The following is a 16,723-nucleotide window of genomic DNA, read 5'->3' on the forward strand; positions in this document are numbered from 1 at the left end:
CTATACAACGATGGCATCGAACAGTAACTCCGCCCGCCCGTCATTGTGAAACGGTCGGTAGTGTGGTGCGGACCTCCACGAGCATTATTTGGAATTGCAATCAGATATTTGGATCTCTTTTGCATTACATCAGATACAAGGTAAGAACGTCATATATGAATTTGATCGTTGATCTGACATTTATTTCTACCCCGATCACAGCTATCTGTGTGGACCGTGTATGGCTGTTTACCGTTGGGTAGGAGGAGGGGGGGGGGTGAGCGCCCCGCTACGATGGTAATTTCATGTATGGACGAGGAGACATAAGTGATAATCTAGCGTTGATTTCAGGATGATTAGATAATCAGCCGAAAAATTACAACGTGATGACTGGATTACAGTAAAATGCCATTTTCTCGCCTTTTTCCTGGAATTACTGAAAAACACCCAAACCATACTCTATTCAAAACGGTATAAAACGGAAATGTACGGATGAAAAAACAATCCGTCTCTGGCATGTTGACTAGAAGCAACTCACTGAGACCCGACGGCGTTATTAGACCCATAGATATAATATAAGATATAATTTAAGCACTCGCAAATGTCACAGTCTAAAACTATATCCATTGAATAAAGACATGGCGATGAATGGGGTATCAGCGCCCCCTGCTGCTGGCGGTCAATATGTTAACACATCAGCAGAAGGCCGTCGGTTATTCTTTTGGCTTCAGTTTGTGTTACGCTACTGTGACAGTCAAGCTTCTAGTTTTATTATTTTGTTACATGTTTGTGATAATATTACTGTTACACAGTCTGTAACACTAACCTCACCACTAACCTCACTCACCAAGGCTTTTCCCCATCAGTTAGTTTAGATTAGATTACGTCCATTATCCCTTACCTTCCCTCATCCCCTTTTTCCCCCCTATTTCCCTAGCCCTATTTTTTGTCCTGATTGTGAAGCGACCTTGGGTTCTATGAAAGGCGCTATATAAATTTGATCTATTATTATTATTATTATTATTATTATTATTATTATTATTATTATTATTATTATTATTATTAACTCCAATTGTCAATAATATAGTATTTTCTGTTGCATGTGAAAAATAGACTGTTGCCAATCCTGTATCCACCTTCATTGCCTATCCTTAGGTCGCTTTCACATATAGTTTTGGTGGACTCGGTGCGGTTCTGGGGGTGAAGTTGCAACATTGTTGCATTCTTCATTTGGTTCGCCTGCGTTCACACAGAAATCTGTCAGCGCACCGAACCTTCTGAACAATGTCACATGGTCGAAAAGGGCGCTTGTCTATTGGACAGTGGAAATGTGTGTGGCTGCGAGCCCGTGTGTGTGCGCGCGTGCGTGTGTGTCTGTGTGTGGACTGCGGAGCCCTCCAGATCAGCGGAGCCGAGTTTTGACATGGTATTGATCCATTGTTCTATTGAAGCACATTACCACCATCCTCTCGCTAAACAACTTGTAGACCACGTTGTTTTTATGAGTGCCCACAAGTAGCTGTTTTATTAATAATATAATAAGCCGCGTTTTTTCTTCCTTCTTCCCAAGATGCACAGATATATAGATATATAGATATATAGATAGATAGATAGATAGATAGATAGATAGATAGATAGATAGATAGATGCAGTGTGCTTGTTTTGCAGTGAATGAATGCTGCAAGCAGTAATAATAGTATTGACGTGGCATTGATCCATTGATCCATTGATCCAATGCCGTGCGCCTCGTAATAATAATAAGCCGCGTTTTTTCTTCCTTCTTCCCAAGATGCACAGTTAGATAGATAGATAGATAGATAGATAGATAGATAGATAGATAGATAGATAGATAGATAGATAGATAGATAGATAGATAGATAGATAGATAGATAGATAGATAGATAGATAGATAGATAGATAGATTAGATGCAGTGTGCTTGTTTTGCAGTGAGTGCTGCGAGCAGTGGTAATAATAATCACTTCCTATATTTGGTTCGCGTTTGGTTCGATGAAGCTGAACCGAGACCTACGTTTTCAGGCGGACCAGAGTTCGCCTGTTTGGTCCGCGAACCGAGTTCGACACGCATTCACACAAACCCGAAAAACCGGACTATCGAATTCTGGTCCGAAAGTCCGGACCAAACAGCCCCTGTGTGAAAGCGACCTTACTTTGCTATTCTATATTATCTTAGGGCACTCATTTCTGGAGTCATATTTGATGCTCTACCAATAATAGTTAGTAGTTATAATGTTCTGGTGTGGTCTAAATATTAGCCTCCTAAAGTATATTTACACTTAAGATGTTTCTTTAATAACACCTTTCTGTTTCCTTCCAACTAAAGGCAAAATGTTCAATCTGTTTCAGAAGATCAAACTCCCTGCCAACACATTTTATCCCAAAGACTCAGAGAAGTCAAAACACAAGGCTGCTGCATATGGTAATGTGTCCAAATTGGAGTCGCTGTCCAGTAAGACAGATAAGCTGGACAAAAGACATGCATGTTAGGCTAGGGACTACAGATGAAAACTAGCTCATTAGCTAATCATGCCACATGTACATTGATCTGGAAACTGAAGATGTTGATTAATGTGCACTGTCCCTGGGTAAAAATAAATGAATAAACTTAAACTTAAAAAGAAGAGGACTGCATTTTGCCTGTGTCACTGGGCATGTCAACATTGTCCAGATCCTGGTTGATCTTAGAGCTTGATCGGCTTCATGATCAAAACAGATCTCCTTTGACTTCCGGTTTGGCGAGGAGCAGGTGAGCAGCTACAGAACAGAGCTCCCGGTCCAAAATTCAAGAAAGGTAATAAAAAGTTATAAAACACGATAAAAAGTAACAACTCGAAGATAAAAAAAATGATGACAAGACCCAGTGCACAAAAATCGAGGAGAAGTGAGAGAAGAATGACCCCCGACAAAGAAAATACAACGAAGGGAAAGGTACAACATGGGATGACGCAACAGGTAAAACGAGCTAACATAGCGTTAGAGTGACAACAGCAAGGCCTGGCTGGAGAAGAAGCTACAAGCTAACATGGAAGCTAACACGATGAATATGCAAGCTAGCATTCGGATCGGGCTAGAAGCAATACAGAACGCTAACAATGCTAACATGCAAACCAACACGCAGACCGGACTTGATGCAATACAGAATATTCAGAGGAGCCAAGATTCAATACCACATAATGCATATTATTTGATAATAAATAGATGTTATGACTCGAGACACACTATAAATACCACACAAACCACTGAGAATATAGACAAGGTAGACACATTAGTTGGGAAAAATTGGGTCTTGATTCGGGACATATAATATAAATATCACGTAGTAGACTAAACTGAAGACACTAACACACATGACGCACAACTAAGACGGTGGGGAACACGAGGAAACACATTCGAGACCTGACCGGGAGCTCTGGAACTGTACTATCATATGAAAGATACAAATTTAAATAAAATGTTGGACAATAATAGGGGCATTGGAGAATCCCCATTGGGGATATCCATCGTTATAGGAGGGGCCCTCTTCAGGAGAGCCTTACCCCTCTAGCCTGCCAATGGGGGATAAAAACCTGGGAAGTGCCAATTGTCTTTAGTCTTTTTTTTCTGAGTTATGTTAGAATAGCAGTTGCTTTAAATGTGCACATGGACATTTGTGAAGGACAAAAAAATATATATATATTTGGACAATAATAGGGGCTGGGGAGAGTATCCATTGGGGATATCTCCGTCACTAGGGGGGGGGGGGGGGCTCTCCCTAGGAGAGTTGATTCCCCTCCAACGGGGGCAAAGAGTGCTAATCATATAGCTTATTTTATTTTCATTAAATTTTTTAAGTCATGTTAGAATAGCTGTTGCTATAAATATACATACATAGTGATATCAGTGACATGGGAGGTACAGAAGTGGGCGGGCTTTGTTCAGTGGGGGGGGAATGTCGGGGGGAGAGACCATCGTTCCGGCGGTTCGACCCGGGAGAGGGGGGCCTTGCGTGTGGTGGGGTCGGTATGGGTGGGGTGGGGTTCCTTGGGGCCCTCGGCCGCCGTGGCCTGGGCGGTCTGGTCACCGGGCCGGGGAGACACCGGGCTTGGGGTCGCGGGGGGTCTGGGGGCCATTGAGGCGTGGTGCTCTGGCCTACTGCGGGCCTGGGCTTGGGGTTCTCGTGGGCCTGGCGGTCGGGGCAAGGGCGGGCTCGAACTCGAGGGGAGTAGAACAGTGATGAAGCCCTCAGGTGGATGATGAACAAATGAACCGGACCGAAGTGGCACTGGCATAGGTTGTTTGAAGTTGGAATATAGCCAGTTGGCGAACGTTTTAATTTGTTCTTGGATGTATGTAGCCGGTTGGCGAAGTTTTGTTAACGTTGTTCAACGCGTTGCTGACATCAACAGCGAAGTGGTGAGTCTGATGTATTATTATTTGCTGGTGTGGGGTCGCTGCTGCCCTGTTCTGTTGTGCTTTCATTATATAAATATTGCTCTGCTAGAAATCTGATTTCTGTTTTCTGTTTGTTTGTATAGTGACTGAGTAGGCTATTGTGTCGTGTGTGTGTGTCAAAGAAGATTCCAAAAACGAGGCTGCCGTGTGAGTCAGTCTAAGCGAGCACTGGGACGAAACAGGCTATGTAAATGCTTCTTAGTTTTCAGCGTGATATGCGTTATTTAGGCAGACCTATTGGACATTTTTGTTTTTGTTTATTTATTAAGTTAATATATAAACAGTGTTTCGAATATCTAAAACAAAAATTTATATTTGGCTATAATATAATGCTTGTTAGTTACAGCCCATCTGTTATTTAGGCAGACCTATTGGACATTTTCGTTTTTGTTTATTTATTAAGTTCATATAAAACCGTGTTTTGAATATTTAAAAAAATTAAAATCTGGGTTTCATTCGGGCTAGGGCTTCAAATGTTGCATTACAGTCGGGATTATTGTCGGTCAGGGCCTGAACGTCATGGGCTCGGGCTGGGCACGGGCCTAATTTCAAGGCCCTTGCAGACCACTAGCTCCAACCAAGGCTCAACAGTAAGGCACCATCCTCTGCTACACAGCTGTCTTCTCAGGTTGAGAAGCAAGGAACCCCCACACAGCACTACCCTCTGCCCCCCAATCCACCAATAGGCTCCAATCCAATCCATCTCTGGTTGCAAAATCTACTGCTGTGGAAGAGGAGCTCACTCCCATATTCTCATTTCAGCTGAAACAAGAGCAGGAGAGTTGCCAACACGGCACCATGACGAACAATACTCTTGAGAAGCTGAGGACAGAGGAAGCGACAGCATGGTGTGGAAAAACTCTCACGCCAAGAAGCCCTCCAGCATAATGCAGTCAGCAGCCTGGTTCAGAGGCTGGCAGAGGCCCATGTTAGTAGTTTAGAGAACAGGCTTCTTCAGGATAAACAATGCCTGAAAGACATGGGATGTATGCCATCACCTTGCAGGAGAAGGAGCTGGAGAAAGCCCCCAGAGACAAGGCCTTCAGACTGGGGCAGGAGAACGCCCAGCTCCTGTCTGACCTAGAGGCTTGAGCTGAATCTGGCCAAAAGTAAAGATCAGTTTTCTCAGGCCCAGACGCAGATTACTAGTCTGGATTAGGGATGCGGAGTATTGATAAGCTCCGACGTTATCGGTTCTGCTATCGGTCCTTGAGAAATTATGGGATTTCTTTTCGAGGAATTTAAACATCGCAAACTAATCTTGTTTGCCGTTTTCGCTATCTCTCCTCTCTCGGTCTCTCTCTCTGTCTGCACGAGGAGCGGGGCTGTGCTGTGCTCTTACACACACACTCGCGACTCGAGTCGCTCACACATGCACATACGGGTACTTGAGAGGTGCTGAAGCACACAGACAGACAGCTCTGACTGCTCTCATCATAGCGGAGAGAACGAAACGTTCGAAAAAACCATGCATAGCGCGCCCTGTGCAACATTAAGTTACACTGCTATCTTAACGTTAGCAAGCTAAGCATGCATAGCGCGACGTGTGTAACATTAAGTTACACGCTATTTTAACGTTAGCAAGCTAAGCATGCATAGCGCGACCTGTGTAACATTAAGTAACTTGTGTTCTGCGGGGAAAGACTGTTCATCACTGCATACAACTTGGTTTAATCCAAAAGTCCATTCAGAAACTTTGTATTATGAAATAATTCTGGGATGTCATGTCTGACTATATCCCTATGCCTTGGTGCGAGTTGAGCTGACACGGTTGACACGCCCACTACGCAAAGCATGCGCTCTCACACACACACACACACACACACACACACACACACACACACACACACACAGCTGGGTATTGGGTGGGACATTCTGATTTAAGAACTTCTAAATAAAATAGAGTCAAGTCAAAGGAAAACTCCAACATTTTGGGAAATTAGCTTATTTGCCATCTACCCTGGAGTTAGACAAGAAGATGCATACCTTTTTCTTCTCTGTGCATGCAGTAGGAGTAGGGTAGACTAACTCCAGGGTAGATGGCAAATAAGATAATTTCCCAAAATATTGGAGTTTTCCTGTCAAGAGTTTTATTTGTCACGACATACAAGCATACAGTGAAATGCGGGGGGTCATGCCCGCAGCGATTGTGCAATAATACAAGTAATAAGAATAGGAATGAGAATAAGACATTTGTGCAATAATACAAGTAATAAGAATAAGACATAACAGGTATAATGTACATACATTTTACAAAAAGCATGGTAAGACATGCTAAGGTCCTGCGATAGTGCAATACAATGTTAGCTACGGATGAGGCACTGGGTCTTATGTACACTACTATACAATGCTATACTATACAATCTACAGTTATACTATGTGTCCTTATGCTAACTTGCTATATCCATCTATCTACTATACAAGAACCACTCCTGTTCTTTTATTTTTTATTTTTTTATCTTTTCATTGTGTAAAGTGACCGTTGAGTATGAGCGTGTGCATAATATATAATAATAATAATAATAATAATAATATAATATAATATAATGCAGGACCTGTTGCGGAGGTCTTTATTCGGCATGCAACGACACTCAATGTTTTAGCGGTACACACAGTGGTTAGTTTTTTTAGCACACACACCGGAACACACACGCATGCATTGTCTCTTTAGAATCGCCGATGCGATTCGTCTCTGCGATTAACCCATCCCGTCGTCCTTCCCCCCCAAGGGCAGCCGGGAGCAGACAGGCGTCAACGTGAGCTGCGCCAGGGGACCAATCCAAGTGCTCCTGTCCGTCTTCGTCAAGGACGCCACAGCGTTAGCGATCTGTTGTTGTGCATGTTTTTCCATTGGGTTTATCTTATCGGGGGGGAAACCCTTGCGAGCACGGGGAGAACATGCAAACTCCACACAGAAAGGCCTGGGAGATACCCCACCTGGGTACCTGGCATCATGGAAACCTGGTCCCCAAGCGGGAATCGAACCCTGGACCTTCTTGCTGTGAGGCGACAGTGTTAACCACTACACCACCGTGCCGCACATGTGCAGCATGTGTGTGTGTGTGTTCATGCTAAAGTGACTGTTAGTGTGTGAGCATATACAGTGTGTGTGTTATGTGTGTGCTCATGTGTGCTTGTGTGTGGAGAGTTCAGTGTTCAAGACTCTGATGGCCTGTGGGAAGAAGCTGAGCCGAAGTCTCTCTGTCCTAGTTGCTGGTGTTCGCAGGCGTTTGCCTGACCGCAGCAGCTTGAACAGGCTGTTGTTGGGGTGGTGAGGGTCTTTCATTATTCTGCAGGCTCTGGATTTGCACCTTGTTATATAAGACCTGCAGGGGTGGTAGTGCAATACCCGTAGTACGCTCAGCTGAGCGCACCACTCTCTGTAGGGCCTTCTTGTCCTGTGCCTTGCTGTTTCCATACCAGGCAGTGATGTTTCCAGTCAAGATGCTCTCTACAGCTCCGGAGTAGAAGGACTGGAGTATCTTCCCCGATACTCTGAACGTCCTTAACTGTCTCAGGTGGTAGAGGCGCTGCTTTGCCTTTTTCACGACTGAGTCTATGGGTGTTGTCCATGTCAGGTCCTCTGAGATGTGGACCCCTAGGTACTTGAAGCTGCTCACCCTGTCCACTGTAGCCCAGTTTATCCACAGTGGTGTGTGTGTCCCCTGCTGTGTTCTCCTAAAATCCACGATCAGCTCCTTGGTTTTACCAATGTTCAGGAGCAGGCTGTTGTTCTGACACCAGCGTTCCAGTGCATCAACCTCCTCCCGGTAGGCCTTCTCGTCGTTGTCAGAGATCAGCCCCACCACCACCGTGTCGTCCGCAAACTTCACTATGGAGTTGGAGCTGAACTTGGCCACACAATCATGTGTGTATAGTGAATACAGCAGGGGGCTCAGAACACAGCCCTGGGGGGACCCGATACTCAGGGTGATGGTGTTGGAGAAAGTCCCAAAATAGTTAATTTATCTGACCGCTTTGTATTAATTGATCAAAAAGTTGCCATGTGCAGTAATATAGTTATATAAAAGAATAATAAAGCAATGTCGATTCTGTTCTTAATAAAAAAAATATATTCTTGCAAAATAATAGAACCGATAAGAGTATCGAACCGTTAAGCAGTATCGATAAGAGTATAGTATCGATAAAATCCTAACGATACCCATCCCTAGTCTGGATATTCATCCCAAAAGGTATTCATTTATGAATTTAACATTTAAAACATTTGTGTGGGTCCAAAATACACACACACACACACACACACACACACACACACACACACACACACACACACACACACACACACACACACACACACACACACACACACACACACACACACACACACACACACACACACACACACACACACACACACACACACACACACACACACACACACACACACACACACACACACACACTTTGCCAAAATAGCTGCAGGGAGACATGTAGAGCAAAACGTTGGTGTCCCTGGCTACAGTATGTTGACGTATTGTTGTATGATAATAATATAAATGTAAACAACTATGTTTGTTTATATATCCGTATATCCTATGTCTAACACTCAGTGGTACTTGATGCATGCGTTACAGTTTTGAGGCTACTGGCTAGCAAAGGTTAAGCCACAAAAGCACCACAACCAGGGTGCGAATCATGGGGGAGCTGGGTGAAAACATGATTTGTGAATTTTTGGGGAGTCTCTAAAATACTGACAATAAATGCTATCTTTGCCATGCATTTCTCATTTTTCTGTAATTTTCTGTATCGTCATCATCGTGTATAATAATAAAACTAGGCTATTTTGATGTATGATTAATGATTTGCGCACTAATTCACCATAATAGACAATAGCATAAATCTATGGGGTTGCGGCACTGCAGATATACCCTACTCGTAATAATAAGAACATGCATGCTATTCTTGCGTTTACCATTCGGAGCGTGGCGGCGCTGCACTGCAGTCTGCAGGCACAAATCAACTTCACCCGCCGTAATACAGGTATCCAGGATAATGTCGAAAGTTAAACGAAATACAAAGAAGGCGTGGCAGCCTGCTGCGGGGACTACTTCTGTGACATGCAGATTTTGAGAATTGGGCAGATCTTGACCATCAGGTGGGTGGCGATAATGTTGCATTTTTTTTCCTACTATAATAATGTTAGACTCTATGTGTTTGGTCGTGAACTTGTTGTTCGGTATTGGTTCATCCGTGTGTTTATGTGTAAATAGGACTGTTGTGTGTGAATTTCAGTGTTGGATCAGAGGGGTTAATCTGAGCATGTGTATTTAGACACCCGTGTGGTGTGGACTATGTGTGGTTCTGTAATACTCATACCTATAGCCTGCGTACGCGCAGCGCTGCTGACCCCCCCCACCCCCCCCCCCCCCCCCACCCGCCCCGAAAGAAAAATAATGAGCTCCCCCGAAGACCATGGTATGGTTCGCACACTGACCACAACCACCCACCACAGAACCCTGTGTGCTTTGCTGCTAAGATGAAAGAAAGCCAAGCTATACAATTGACGATGTATTGATACATGTGACAGAATTCAGTGTCCTGCTAGTGCTAACGTTAGCAGTTAGTATCCATCACCATCCCTAACATCAAGCTAAAGGCGACCAGTACTACTAGGCAAAGCTAACGTTACCCCCAGGCCGTATCTTTGCTTCAATAAAGGTGAGTAAATAGAGTCAAATTAATTAAGCAAAGATGCAAAACCATAGTTGCCTCAACCATAGTTGGCATTTTATTCATGCGGTCCGCTATTGTACAAAATATGCTGTCGTCATGAGCTTGTGCAGCTCCAGCCTCAGATGGTCTGACTCTGGACAATATACACTACAACACACACACACATGCGTGTTTTAACAATGGGGAGTCAGTCACCCAGCCAGCCAGCCAGCCAGCCAGTCAGTCAGTCAGTGACTCAGTAAGCGACATGTCTGGCAAAAAGGTAGGCGCAAAGGGGTGAGTAGGGGGAGGGTTCAGATAGTGGCTCAGAGGTTGCACAAGAGAGTGAGAGAGAGATCATCTGCCACATCCTTCGTCCATGTGTAACTATTCCAGAGTGTTGCTTCTAATTCCCCTCGTCCAACCATCCTCTCTTTCTCCCTCTTTGCTTTTTGCCCTGCACAGCTCAGTTCAGCACAGCTCAGCACAGCACAGCTCAGTTCAGCACAGCTCGGTTCAGCACAGCAAAGCTGCCTATAACTGATACACATGAACCATGCCCCTCCCCTCTGCCTTCTTTTGGGCTAAGACTGCAGAGACAGGGAACGTTAGCTAGCTTATATCTGATGATTTATAAGTTTGCTATAGCAATGCAATCACAGGTTCCTTTATGGACGCTGTCATTTGTAAATGGTGTGTTCCTCTGCAGGAGATCAGAGTAAGACACACACATACACACACAGCTCCTCTCACTCACACACAGCAAACAAAAGACCTAGAAGTCTGTGATCTGACTCGTCCTCCTCTCCTCTCCCCTACAGCTGTTGGAGATGGTGGAGCCTAGTGAGTGGATCCACATCACCCCCCTGGACCAGGTTAACAGCCCCATCAGAACCACAGTGCTGGGGCAGAGGCTGCTACTTTTAAAACATTATATTTGTATTATTTAATTTGTTTTCATTATGAGTGATTATTGTATTTGTTATTAAAATACATTTGATTAAGCAAGTAGCAGAGGGAGGGTGACATTCACAGGGTCTTGAGCATGTGAGGTAAAACATGCACTGGAGCCCTGAAAAGGAGCCGCGCCCACAGGAAGCAGAGATGGAGGGTGTGACAGAAATAATCGTTAGATTAGTCGACTAATCGAAAAAATAATCAACAGATTAGTCGACTACCAAAATAATCGTTAGTTGCAGCCCTAGAGTGAAATAGAATTTTAGAATTGCTTATGACTTAGCTTAAAATTGGGGACGCATGTCAGACTAAAGACCTGTTGGTTGGGGACAGCGTGTCCATTGGGGACAAAAGCCCTGTGCCCAATTTGGAAAAGGCTGTTTTTGGGTCAATGGTTAGGTATAGGATTAGGCACTATGGAATGAATCAATGCTATGAAGTAAACGTGTGTGTGTGTGTGTGTGTGTGTGTGTGTGTGTGTGTGTGTGTGTGTGTGTGTGTGTGTGTGTGTGTGTGTGTGTGTGTGTGTGTGTGTGTGTGTGTGTGTGTGTGTGTGTGTGTGTGTGTGTGTGTGTGTGTGTGTGTGTGTGTGTGTGTGTGTGTGTGTGTGTGTGTGTGTGTTAGGGGTGTAACGGTACACAGAAGCCAGTAAGCCACGGTTCGGTACGTACCTCGGTATTGAGGTCACGGTTCGGTACGATTTTCGGTACAACAGGAAAAAAATATTTATAATTATTATTATATATTTATAATAATTATTATAATTATTATTATTAAATATAATAATATTCTATAGGCTTGCCATAGTAGTCAGTGATACTGGTGTAATTCTGTGTTCAGGCATCCACAGAGTAAATTAATTCCCTACTGCACCTTTAACAACAACTTAGTTTCACTTTCACTTATAGAGAGAATTTAACTTCACGTGAAGCCGAGACTGAAGAAGACTAGAGAACAGATGACATGTTACACAACAATGGCAGAGGATTATCAATATTTTGGATTTAATAGCAGCAACTGGAGAGGAGCTCAGATTATCTGGTGGTATGTTGTGCTTTTATTTTTTCTCCGATGTGAGCTGTGAGACTCTGCGGTCCGCCGGAAAAGGTTGACGTGTGTGTTCGCGCGCGCATGTGTGTCTTTTGGTTAACATTATTGGGCGAACAAGAAAACTAAAGAAAACTGCAAAATTGTAATGGCCCTGCTGTGTTAAACATTTAATTAATTCATCATGGTTTTGTTGTAGGGACAAATAGGCTGTAGTAAACAGGAGAGGAGGAGGGGAGAGCCGAGTGCAGATGTCAGTGCGCGCTGTTGTTATTCTGTCCGCTTGTCATCTGAGACGTATTCACCGTATGGCTGGATGTACCACACCGTGACGGCCGTACCGTAAATTCGCGGGACGAATACACGTACCGCTACACCGCTAGTGTGTGTGTGTGTGTGTGTGTGTGTGTGCGCGCATGTACTGACCAGTGAAGAGGTCTCCGTTGCTGTAGGCCTTGCCGCGTCCCTCCTCATCGTTGGGCACGGCCGACACCTGCTTGGCCGAGGTGCAGCCCATGGCCTCACTCTGTAGAACCTCTCCTCAGCATCTCACTCTGTAGAACCTCTCCTCAGCATCTCACTCTGTAGAACCTCTCCTCAGCATCTCACTCTGTAGAACCTCTCCTCAGCATCTCACTCTCACCTGGGGGGAGAGAGAAAGAGAGACTTCAGTATTCATTTCTTTCTCTATTCCTCTTCCTAAGTATAACAAGACTCTGGGAACGAGGCACCTGGCCGTGGGGTGCTGGTGTGGTGCGCTGGTGTGGTGCGCTGGGGTGTGCTGGTGTGGTGCGCTGGTGTGGTGCGCTGGTGTGGTGCGCTGGGGTGTGCTGGTGTGGTGTGCTGGTGTGGTGCGCTGGTGTGGTGCGCTGGTGTGGTGCGCTGGGGTGTGCTGGTGTGGTGCGCTGGTGTGGTGCGCTGGGGTGTGCTGGTGTGGTGCGCTGGTGTGGTGCGCTGGTGTGGTCCGCTGGGGTGTGCTGGTGTGGTGCGCTGGTGTGGTGCGCTGGTGTGGTCCGCTGGGGTGTGCTGGTGTGGTGCGCTGGTGTGGTGTGCTGGTGTGGTGCGCTGGTGTGGTGCGCTGGTGTGGTGCGCTGGTGTGGTCCGCTGGGGTGTGCTGGTGTGGTGCGCTGGTGTGGTGTGGTGTGCTGAGGTGTGCTGGGGTGGTGTGCTGGTGTGGTGCGCTGGTGTGGTGCGCTGGTGTGGTGTGCTGGTGTGGTGTGCTGGTGTGGTGTGCTGGTGTGTGTGTGTCACTACATGTGCCATATGTGTGACATCATGCTGTGAGCAATCCAGAATGTGGCGTTAATGCACCTAAAAGGTTGTTTGCCAACCGCCATTAAACAACAAAAGAGAAACAAAAGAGAAAAAAATAAAGCTTCTAGCATTGGCTAACGTCAAATTAGGCCTGCTAACGACATTTAAATTTTTTAAATCTCTCTTTCTCCGATTTTTCTCTGTTTTCGCCCCGTCCCAATTTAGTCGTTATGCCAATTCCCCCCCTCCCCTACCTGGTTGTTGTGCGCATGTTCTCCTACTGATCGGTACAAGGGAACCCTGAAGTATCCGCACGCTTCCTCCGACACGTGCGGCGACAGCCAGTGGCTCTCTTCTCACCTGGCAGCGAGGGCTCTCATTGGTGAAGTGTAACGCGTGGGAGGTCACGCTGCCTTCCTCAAGTCCTGCCTCCGCTGAGCAAGCGCCCAGACCTGACCTGTAGGCATCGCTGTCCACAACGCCAGTTTCCCACCCACGGCTTCCCTCCCCCTAACCCAGCCAAACGAGTTCGTAAAGCGATCAGCCCAAGCCAAGGCAATGCTGACTCCGGGAGTCGAGACCGCAGTCTCTTGCATTGGTGACGAGCGCAATCACTAACGAATTTTTTTTATCATTTATTGTACATTTTCAGCAGACTACCTTAATCACATGCTCTTGTCAATAATAAACGTGTTTCATGTTCTGTCTCATTAAAAACATGCAATGTGCTAATGCTGCTGTTGTCTTCGGTCAGCTAACAGTTCGCATATCTGTGACGACGGGGCAAATCCATTTCTTGGTGCATTGTCCAATACCTCCATGCAGTAGTACTGCTCAGTCTCTGTAAACAATCGTTTACATGTAACCTCGGTTCCCTGAAGGAAACAGAGTGAGACGTAGCTCACTCTATGGGAGAGCATCCTCGTATGCGATTGGCTTGAAGTACTTAGACACACCTTTTAGGCAACAAGGATTGGCCAGCACCTGGGGAGTCCTGCTCCTTCCCAAGGTTTATCACTCAGTGCTCCTACTTCTCCTAACAATCATTAGAGCTCTTCGAGACAGGACGACTTCAAGGGGCCTTCTAGTGTTCCGATACATAACTGATTGTTCTCCTTCAGTCAACTCCGTTCGACACAGCTCACTGTATGGGAGTCTTATAAACAAGTCAAAGCCAGAACTGCATCAAGCTAGCCTAGTGACCCGAGTCCACAACACTGAGGCGATAGTATCCCACAAAGGTATGAGGAGAAGCCCAACTGGCAGCCTCACATGTCCCCTTAACAGATATACCCTTAAATAGGGCCCAGTAAATAGCCACACCCAACCATAGGCCATGGCATTTGCCCCCACAATCCAGTGCGAAAGCCGCTGTTTAGACAGAGCATGACCCCTAACCGGATTTGCAAAGCATGAAAACAGCTGGTCACTCTGTCGGAAGGCCTGAGTATATAAATGCGTAATACCCTGACTGGGCATCGGGCATTAAGCCTTTGCTGCTCCTCCGAAGCAAAAGGAGGAGGGTAAAAGGCTGAGAGGTCAAAGGCCACACAGCTATATAATCCATAGGCACCTTAAGCCTGCGTTTGCACGGCAGGAACTTTCCCCAGGAACTACGGACTTGTTCAGGAGTGCGTTGGCGCCGCAGGGACCAGGGTCTAAAACAGAAGTTCCGGGAGATTATTTTGCCCCCCAAAAGACCCTGCTCTAGGACTTTCCCAATGTCCAGGAACTTTGCTGAGGTAGTGCTTGCAGTGCTGAACATTCTGAATGATCAAGTACTCAGCATTTCATTTCAACCGACATTTCCAAAGATCTGCAGCACAATAAATAATAATAAGAATACATTTTTATTTGGTGGCTCCTTTCACGACACACAAGGTCACCTTACAGATCATAAAAAACACAGCAAGGCAGTTAAAAGTTGAGGTTAAAAACAAAACAAACAACAGGAAGTATAAAACAGTGAAGTTAAAATAACAAAACAAACAAACAGCGGGGGGTATCGAACAGTGACACAGGTTATAGTGAATATGCAAGTTTTAAATTGAGCTATGCATTAACCCCCCCCCCCAGCTAATCTTTTACTTACATCAATATTGTCCTAAGTTAGTATTTAATGAGACATTTAACATCCATCTGCTTTCAACCAGAAAATGCGAGTGTATAATGCTGTTATAACTGATATATCTAGTGATCAATACACAAAAGTAGGGCTGGACGGTATGGTCTCAAATTTATATCAAGGTATAATTTGAAGCATAGACGGTAACGGTATATATCACGGTATATTCATTTATCTTAAATTTTTTTTTATTCTTCTGAAGGGGTAAAACACTGGTATGGCAGCTATTACTGTACTCTTGTATTACTAGGACATATTTCACATAGTACAGAGGTATTTTAAGAACATTTATTGTGCAAAACTACAATAGAAAAATGCAAAACCTTTTCTCAAGTGTCTGCGGGCAGGTAACGCATATCTTGGATCCAGTGCTTTGACCATGTCTTTAAAGCCCTTTTGATCGACAATTTGAAAAGGAATCATGTCCTTAGTTACACAAGTAAACAGTGACAGCGTTTGTTATGTCGGTCCACCGCTGGCTTTTTTTGTCGTTAACTTAAAACGTAAATAATAAAATGATTCTGTTACAGCTGCTGAGCTATACTATAGCTAATGTCCATCAATATCTTCCTTTTTAATTAAATAGGTTCAAGAATCGAATCAGGATTGTTAGCAGAGAGAGAGAGAGGGAGGGGGCTGCTAGAGTGGAGCTAACGTTAGTTTTCTGAGGATACATCAACAGTTAACATTACATAAGGTTTTAGCGCGATGTGGGCATTCCAGAATGGCGAGGATGCAAAGCATGTTAGACCATTGGACTCGTCGCAGAGTTTACATTACACATAGAAACGTTAGGTTATGACTATAACCAAGTTCTGTTAGTTAGGGGCGATGCTTGGCATCGCTACTGCACTATCTCGCGTACGTGCACGCGTACTGAATAAACCACAAATGTACCTCTAATACCAGTATTAGTCTGACCACACCCCTCATCAGCTTACCTTCATAAGCAGGTGTGTGGTCACCTGCTCTCCTCCTTCCCAAGCTTTCACCACAAGGTGAGGACAAGGGCTGCAGCGGCGTCCGATGCCAAGCATCGCCCCTAACTAACAGAACTTGGTTATAGTCATAACCTAACGTTCTGTATCGTTAGTGGCTTAGCTTGGCATCGCTACTGCACAAGGGAGGCCAAGCGGAGCCACTTGGCTGACAAATACACCCCGCTGACAGCCCCCCAAAACCATCAGAACAGGGAGGGCCGAGCCCCCCCGACCCCCCCTAATGGAGGGTAGCCCCCC

General features: G+C 45.2%; 1 protein-coding gene across 4 annotated transcripts in view; it reads right to left on the reverse strand.

Moving 5' to 3' along the window:
* Nucleotides 1-16,723, reverse strand: part of LOC311223105 (uncharacterized protein C1orf21 homolog) — a 94,833-nt gene that overhangs the window by 24,759 nt on the left and 53,351 nt on the right. For all 4 annotated transcript variants that reach the window (XM_084307847.1, XM_084307849.1, XM_084307848.1 and 1 more), the window contains exon 2: nucleotides 12,533-12,749. In XM_084307847.1, coding sequence (XP_084163973.1) covers nucleotides 12,533-12,623 — 91 coding nt within the window. In that variant the 5' untranslated portion in view covers nucleotides 12,624-12,749. The remainder of the gene's footprint in view (nucleotides 1-12,532; nucleotides 12,750-16,723) is intronic.

This window comes from Notolepis coatsorum (assembly GCF_963971535.1).
Source record: "Notolepis coatsorum genome assembly, chromosome: 2".
Lineage (NCBI taxonomy): Eukaryota > Metazoa > Chordata > Actinopteri > Aulopiformes > Paralepididae > Notolepis > Notolepis coatsorum.